The sequence below is a fragment of the Oncorhynchus masou genome, chromosome 8, assembly GCF_036934945.1.
Source record: "Oncorhynchus masou masou isolate Uvic2021 chromosome 8, UVic_Omas_1.1, whole genome shotgun sequence".
Classification (NCBI taxonomy): domain Eukaryota; kingdom Metazoa; phylum Chordata; class Actinopteri; order Salmoniformes; family Salmonidae; genus Oncorhynchus; species Oncorhynchus masou.
In genome coordinates this window covers 23,217,867-23,226,481 of record NC_088219.1, presented here as the reverse complement: position 1 = coordinate 23,226,481, position 8,615 = coordinate 23,217,867, and the positions used below count along the sequence as shown (strand labels likewise).

Here is an 8,615-nt window from a genome sequence, read left to right as displayed (position 1 = left end):
TCGCCATTCGGATGCAAAAACAAACCTGCCTATAGCTTTGCAATGTGAGCTTGAGGAAGTATAAATTGTGTGAAACCTGAACGTTTTACTGTACTTCAAATAATCTGGCATGTCTTAACTTGCTTCATCCCGGAAACCCTAGACCCTCTCTAATTTGCATACCGCCCCAACAGATTCACAGGTGACACAATCTCTATCGTACTCCACAATGCAATTTCCAACATGGACAAAAGGAGCACCTATGTGAGAATGCTGTTCATTGACTACAGCTCAGCATTCAACACCATAGTGCCCACGATGCTCATCACGAAGCTAAGGTTCATGGGACTAAACACCTACCTCTGCAACTGGATCCGGGACTTCCTGATGGGCCGCCCCCAGGTGGTGAGGTTTATTAACAACACATCTGCCACATTGATCCTCAACACTGGGATCCCTCAGGGGTCGGCCTGATCACCGACCACGATGAGACAGCATATAGCTGAGGAGGTCAGAGACCTGGCAGTGTGGTGCCAGGACAACAGCCTCTCCCTCAACGTGAGCAAGACAAAGGAGCTGATTGTGGACTATAGGAAAAGGAGTGCCGAACAGGCCCCCATTAACATCGAAGGGGCTGCAGTGGAGCGGTCGAGAGTTTCAAGCTCCTTGGTGTCCACATCACCAACCCAAAAATTGTCAAAGACTACAGTCATCCAAATCATAGACAGTCTTCTCTGCTACCACACAGCAAGTGGTACCGGAGTGCCAAATCTAGGTCCAAAAGGCTCCTTAACAGCTTCTACCCCTAAGCCATAAGACTGCTGAATGATTAATCAAATGGCCACCCGGACTATTTACATTGACCCCCCCATTGTTTTTTTGCTAATCGCTGTTTATTTCAAAGTCACTTTATCCCTACCTACATGTACAGTACAAATTACCTCGACTAACCTGTAACCCCGCACATTGACTCGGTACCGGTACCCCCTCTGTGGAGCCTCGTTATTGATATTTTATTGTTACTTTATTTTATTTTTTACTTTAGTTCATTTGGTAAATATTTTCTTAACTCTATTTCTTGAACCGCGTTGTTGGTTAAGGGCTTGTAAAGTAAGCATTTCACAGTAAGGTCTACAGCTGTTGTATTCGGCGCATGTGACAAATACAATTTGATTTGATTTGGCATTCAGGCCAAAGAGTTCAATCTTGGTTTCATCAGACCAGACATTCTCGTTTCTCATGGTCAGAGTCCTTTAGGTGCCTTTTGGCAAGCGGGCTGTCGTTTGCCTTTTACTGAGCAGTGGCTTCAGTTGGCCATTCAACCTACCATAAAGGCCTGATTGGTGGAGTGCTGCAGAGATGGGTGTCCTTCTGGAAAGTTCTCCCATCTCCACAGAGGAACTCTGGGAGCTTCTTAGTCACCTCCCTGATCAAGGCCCTTGTCCCCTGATTGCTCAGTTTGGCCAGGCGCCCAGCTCTAGGAAGAGTCCTTACTTCTTCCATTTAAGAATGCTGGAGGCCACTGTGTTCTTGGGGACCTTCAATGCTGCAGAAATGTTTTGATACCCTTCCCCAGATCTGTGCCTCGTCACAATCCTGTCTCTGAGCTCTACGGCCAATTCCTTCAACCTCATGGCCTGGTTTTTGCTCTGACATGCACTGTCAACTGTGGGACTTTATATAGACAGCTGTGCGCCTTTCCAAATCATGTCCAATCAATAGAATTTACCACAGGTGGACTTCAATCAAGTTGAAGAACATCTCACGGATGATCAATGGAAGCAGGATGCACCTGAGCTCAATTTCAAGTCCCACAGCAAAGGGTTTGAATTCTTATGTAAATAAGCTATTTCAGTTTCTTATTTTTAATTCATTTTCTAACATTTCTTAAAACCTATTTTTGCTTTGTCATTATGGGGTATTGTGTGTAGACTGATAAGGGAAAAAAATTATGATTAAGGCTTTAATGTAGTAAAATGGGGAAAAAGTGAAAGGGTCTGAATACTTTCTGAATACACTGTACATATTAAATGGTAAAACAGGATGTAAACATTATTAAAGTGACCAGTGTTCCATTATTAAAGTGACCAGTGTTCAATGTCTATCAACATTGGGCAGAAGCCATTAAGGTGCAGGGTTCAGTAACCGGACGATAGCTGGCAAGTGACAGTGACTATGTTCAGGGCAGAGTGCAGGGTGGAGGCTGGCTAGTGATGGCTATTTAACAGTCTCATGGCCTTGAGATAGAATCTGTTTTTCAGTCACACAGCATTGATACACTTGTACTGACCTTCTGTATGATAGCTGGTGAACAGGCAGTGGCTCGGGTGGCTGGGGTCCTCAATGTTCTTCTTGGCCTTCCTGTGACAGCGAGTGCTGTAGATGTCCTAGAGAACAGGCAGTGCGCCCCGGCTGATGTGTTGGGAAGACCGCATCAACCTTTGGGGAGCCCTGCGGTTGCAGACGGTGCAGTTGCCATGCTAGGCGGTGAGGGTCTTAGGGGCCTAGGCAAAAGAAGGCACTGTTGCGCTTCTTCACTACACTGTCTGTGTTGGTGGACCATCTCAGATTGTCAGTGATGTGTACGTCAAGGAGCTTGAAGCATTTCACCTTCTCCACTGCGGCCCCGGCGATGGGGATGCTCCCTCTACTGTCTCCTGAAGTCCACGATCAGCTCCTTCGTTTTGTTGATGTTGAGGGAGAGGTTATTTTCCTAGCACCACTCCGCCAGGGCCCTGACCTCCTCCCTGTAGGCTCATCGTTTCATCGTTGTTGGTAATCATGCCTGCAACTGTTGCGTCGTATGCAAACTTGATGATTGAGTTGGAGGCGTGCGTGGCCACGTATTCATGGGTAAACAGGGAGTAGAGGAGGGGGCTGAGCACCTACCCTTGTGAGAGCCCTATGTTGAGGATGTTGGAGATGTTGTTGCCTACCTTCACCACCTGGGGGCTGGCCATCAGGAAGTCCTGGACCCTGTTGCACAGAGCGGGATTCAGTCCCAGGGCCCCAAGCTTAGTGATGAGCTTGGAGGGTACTATGGTGTTGAAGGCTGAGCTGTAGTCAATGAAGAGCATTTTTACATAGGTATTCCTTTTGTCCAGATGGTATAAGGCTGTGTGCAGTGCAATGGCTATTGCATCATCCATTGATCTATTGGGGTGGTATGCAAATTGCAGTGTGTCTGGGGTGTCGGGTAAGGTGGAGGTGATATGATCCTTAACTAGCCTCTCAAAGCACTTCATTATGACAGAAGTGAGTGCTACGGGGCGATAGTCATTTAGTTCAGATACCTTGGCTTTCTTTGGTACAGGAACAATGGTGGTCATCTTGCAGCAAGTGGGGATGGCAGACTGGGATAAGGAGAGATTAAATATGTCCTTAAACACTCCAACCAGCTGGTCTGCGCATGCTCTGAGGACACGGCTAGGGATGCCATCTAGCAGCCTTGCGAGGGTTAACACGCTTAAATGTCTTGCTCAAATCGGGCAAAGAAGATGTATCTCTTATCTGGGAGCAAGATGATGGTGTTGCAAGGCGTGGGTGGTTTTCCATTTGTAATCCGTGATTGTCTGGAGTCCCTGCCACATAGGTCTCGTGTCTGAGCCATTGAATTATGTCTCCACTTTGCCTCTGTACTGATGTTTTGCCTGTTTGATTGCCTCACTGAGGGCATAACTGGACTGTTTGAATTCAACATTTTAGCCAGGTAGCCTAGGACAACAAAAAATAGAAGTGTGCTGTATGAAAGTCATGGACCATTTCATCAACATGGAAGAGGAGGATGGCATTTCTCAACAAGTTGTATTTATTTAACCAGGCAAGTCAGTTATGAACAAATTCTTATTTACAATTACAGCTTTACCTGGCCAAACCCTATTGGACACTGGACCAATTGTGCACCACCCAATGGGACTCCTGATCACAGCCAGTTGGGATACAGTGTGGAATTGAACCAGGATCTGTAGTGACACCTCTAGCACTGAGATCCTTTGACCACTGCGCCACTCGGGAGCACAAGTAGGTTGAGTCTACGTGTTTTTTCTACTTTCACAAATATGCACACACATACACAAATCAGAACCATTGACAGCCACATCATATTCAGCTTACGTTGATTGGACTAAATTGTTTTTGGTATCTTTTAGTTGTCACTGTTTAGACTAAGCATAGGGGATTTGATGATGTTAAAATGGTGCTGGACTAGTGGTGCTGGACTAGTGGTGCTGGACTAGTGGTGGTAGCTCCTGTTTAACTTTGCGACTTTCAGTAAATCTCTGTGGTTCTAAATCAATAGTTGTTTAGCAGTCTAAAAATGTCGGAAACATTAACTTTCTTGAACATGCTGTAGGCCATGTAAGTGTTTGTTACATAAAATATGCTTTGTGGCCTTCACTGGACACAGGTTGCACTCTGCTTTTGTGATGAAACAAAGGTGTGGTTAAATGTATTCTGCCGCTGTGTCTTCTTATTGTCTCGGCCTTAGGCCTATATCATGGTCACAAGTCATATGAACTAACAGGTTAGAGAGCAAACAACACATTTATCACAACACACATGTTTTTACTTTTTTCTGGCTTGGTATCCCCATGAGTTTGCCCACAAACCGCTACTGCCCCTAATCCTTACATTAACCCCTTAACCCAACTCCTAAACTTAAACTTAACCCTAAACTTAACCCTGACCCCTTGCCACCGAGCTAACAACAAATTGGAACTTGTAACATATCATACATTTAGCAAATTTGTAACATATTGTAGGTTTAGCAATTTTGTGACATATCATACAATTGTAATTCGTAACATATCTTGCTGAATGTAGTCTCGAATTTACATACAGAATCATTTGAAATGCTTTGAGACCAGGTTGGGTTGCCAGATGTTTGTAGTATATGCCCACCCATCCACCCGACCAAGCACCCTACAAATGTAACATATCCCACTAATTTGAGTGTACCAGATTTACGTTTACTATGTTACTTGAAGTCTGTGAGACCAGGCTGGCAAAACATCACAATCCGTACGAAAAAGAGGAGGGAGAAGACAAGGAAGAAACAAGAAACAACATAGAAACGATTTATTGGATCATTTCTAAAGGTTTCTTTGTGGGTGTTTGGCATTCTAAGAATGACGAGAACGACGTGATTTTTTTCCTATACATGTTTCTGTTGGAGTTAGTGAAATCTGTTTTCGAGTGCATTGTGGATAGGCTGGATGTTGAGTGGGGCGTCGTAAGAAGGGACATTTGATTTACCATCGTGTTTTACATTGATATGCAATTGTTATATATCAGAGCAGCATAGGACAGTGTATAGAGAAGCTCTGAACAACTAGAAACTCTGGGTTGCTACGCAAAACAACGGAATGTCGCTCTGTAAGCAGTGTCAGAACTGAAAAGATTCCCATAGCTGTTCAAAGTATTTTTTTCCGGAGACATCGGTTTTGGACAGCATGCTTGCACAATAGGTTCAAAAGTGAAATTTGGTTGGCTTTAATACACAAGAAAAGAAGAGATTGGAGCACATATTATTATTATACTGTTCAACACCGTTTGGATATGCAAAACCAACTTTGAGAATGAAGAAAAGGAAATGTGTGTTCCCGGTAGTTCACATTGGTCTGTCTGTTTAGAAGGGAATTTACGCATTACATAAACTTTTTTCAATTTTTGTCGTCAATTTATACATGTTTTTGGTCAGAAACTCACGTCACTTATCCAAAAGACTGAGCTGGATATATTCTGACTATTCTGCACTGAACATAGTCTATTTGAACAGAGCTGGACTAATTGTGAGCTGGAGCAAATAATAGAAACTTAATCGGAAAACTAAAGTGGAACATTATTTTACCGTATTTATAAAGTTATCAGTTTCACTATTACGTGGAGAAAAAATACAACTAATAACATTTTCATTAAGATTTGGATTTCAACACTGGTGGAAGTATTGCTCCCATTGCGCGCTGGAAGCAGCTGAATTTTGCACACTGAGGCGGCTGTCGAATTTGGTTGTGGAACTCTCCCCTCAAGCTGACATGGAGGAGTGGAGGCAATGCGGGCGGTGGTTGATAGACTGCAAGGTTTTGCCCCCAAACCACCGGGTCGTGTGGCCTTCTGCAGCTGTGTTCGACTTGGCACAGGCGCTACGAGACGGAGTGCTCTTGTGCCAGATGTTGCACAACCTGTCACCGGGGTCTGTGGACCTAAAGGAGATCAACTTCAGACCCCAGATGTCCCAGGTATGTCAAGGTCGCGCGGTTTACCGAACGGGCACGCAGGGCACGTGCCCCATGGCCTCCATGGAGGTTGCCCTCCCAGATAGCATATGATAGCAAAGTGTGTAGAATAGCAGGAAATTAGCTTTAAAACTGCAACGTTTTTGTTCAGCCTCATGACAAAATGTGAACAAAAGCATAAGATGAGCTACAAAACAGTAAAAAAAAATCGGTTCTATGGCAAAAAAAAGTGTAGAATAGCAGGAAATTAGCTTTAAAACTGCAATATTTCTCTTAGCCTCATGAAAACGTGTAACATAGTATTATACAACTGCATGGGTCAGTGTCCCAGGGATCAATTAGCTCTATACACAGCACTAAGGCCTATGTCACTGGCATATCACTGTCATTATTGGTAAATGGTTAACCTGCCTTCCATGCAACTGGTTTTGAAACAGTCTTTGCATGCATACATAGTTATTCAGAGTGCAATTTGCTCAGTGTTCACATTCAATAGTCATGCAACATTTCCACAGTCCACAGCACAACTGTACAGGAGGAAGTGTTGTACAGTTTTCCACAGTCTACAGCACAACTGTACAGGAGGAAGTGTTGTACAGTTTTCCACAGTCTACAGCACAACTGTACAGGAGGAAGTGTTATACAGTTTTCCACAGTCTACAGCACAACTGTACAGGAGGAAGTGTTGTACAGTTTTCCACAGTCCACAGCACAACTGTACAGGAGGAAGTGTTGTACAGTTTTCCACAGTCTACAGCACAACTGTACAGGAGGAAGTGTTATACAGTTTTCCACAGTCTACAGCACAACTGTACAGGAGGAAGTGTTGTACAGTTTTCCACAGTCTACAGCACAACTGTACAGGAGGAAGTGCTATACAGTTGTCCACAGTCTACAGCACAACTGTACAGGAGGAAGTGTTATACAGTGTTGCCCAAATGTGTACTTTCTTGCAATCAATGGGTGTCACTGTTGAGCACTACTTATAGTTCCAGATGTCCTCCACAACCCACAGGGGCCATAATATTGCATTGCATGATGTGTAATTGACTTAATGACTTAATTTGGTTGTTCCCAACCATGTTGAATTCAATTGTTTGGTTGAAATGACATGGAAACCACATTGTTTCAACCCGTTTTTGCCCAGTGGTTAGGGCATATGGCTTTGTGTCAACACAGTTGAGTGGGCAGAAAGCTCAAGTCAGTTTTGGAATGTGGCTTGCTGCTTAGTTGAGTACTAACCTCAGCATATTAAGCAACTTTTTCATAACACGGGCCCCCCTCACTTCCATGTGATAATGTGTCTGTGTGTGGTGTGCCTCACATCCTCAGAGCTGGTGTCACCCCATATTGTCATCACAGTTCATCCTGGTCCCCCATTCCAAAATGAGGGCGTGCTTAAACCACAGCCTTCTGAGGTTTACATAAATGGCTCAGCGGACAGAAACTGGGTTGTGGCATAGATGTATTTTAACTGTGATTCATCTTGTCCTAAAAAAAGACTACTGAACAACTGTCATTCGGTTATGGTGAGAGGTCAGTAAAATGGCCACAGTAAATGGATGATGGGTTCCTATCTGTTGATATTCATTCACTGAAGGAGGTGGGGTTGAATGGCTTTCTTCCCATCCAACTCCATTTTGTTTGAAAAGTGTTTGCCATTCTCACACCTTTGGCTTGTTTACAACGTTTATTGTTGCATGCGGCACATGTCTTACCTCATTGTGGTGTCAAGACACCTCAAAAGTGCCATAAAAAACGGTTTATGATGGATGGAAATGATACTCTTATTGACATGTTTGGCACACTATGTTGGACCTCTTTGACTCTGTGTGTGTGTGTGTGTGTGTGTTTGTGTGTTATAGCCTAGTCAACCATGTGCTTCTATAGCTAGTGGGTTTCATGATTACAAGGGCTGCATGACACACTTTGATCCTCCCACCAATCCCATGCCACAGCCCAAGTGTGAGGCTGCAGTGAGAGTGGGTGGGAGGGGGGCTCCTCTGTGACAAATTAGGTTCAACAAAATCCTGGCATCAGGACAGGGGGTTGTGATTTATGACATGGAAAAGGTCAGTGTGTGTGCTGTGTGCTCTAATGTAAAGGACACACTAATTCACTGCCTCACTGCCAAATGAAGGGGAGGTGAAGGGAGGCCATTATATTTTTGGGCTCTTGACGAAAGATTGATTACTCAACCACTCCAAGTGGTACCTGAGTCTGTCTCTGAACATGACTGTTAGAAATCATCAAAATAAATAAGTGAACCTATTTTCTGTTATGGTGATGAAAATGTAGAGGCAAAGTGATGACAGGGGTGGTAGTGTGTGAGCCTCCTATTATGCCCTATGGAAATCTGTTACACTTGTGGAAGTTGAACATTTGTACCAATGGTACCAACTG

General features: G+C 44.1%; 1 protein-coding gene across 1 annotated transcript in view; it reads left to right on the top strand.

The window, feature by feature from the left end:
- The first annotated feature begins 5,000 nt into the window (after positions 1-5,000).
- The window catches only part of LOC135544402 (guanine nucleotide exchange factor VAV2-like), a 254,049-nt gene continuing 250,434 nt past the window's right edge, over positions 5,001-8,615 (top strand). Inside the window, 1 exon segment of the mRNA XM_064971977.1 lies at positions 5,001-6,215. Coding sequence (XP_064828049.1) covers positions 6,012-6,215 — 204 coding nt within the window. The 5' untranslated portion in view covers positions 5,001-6,011.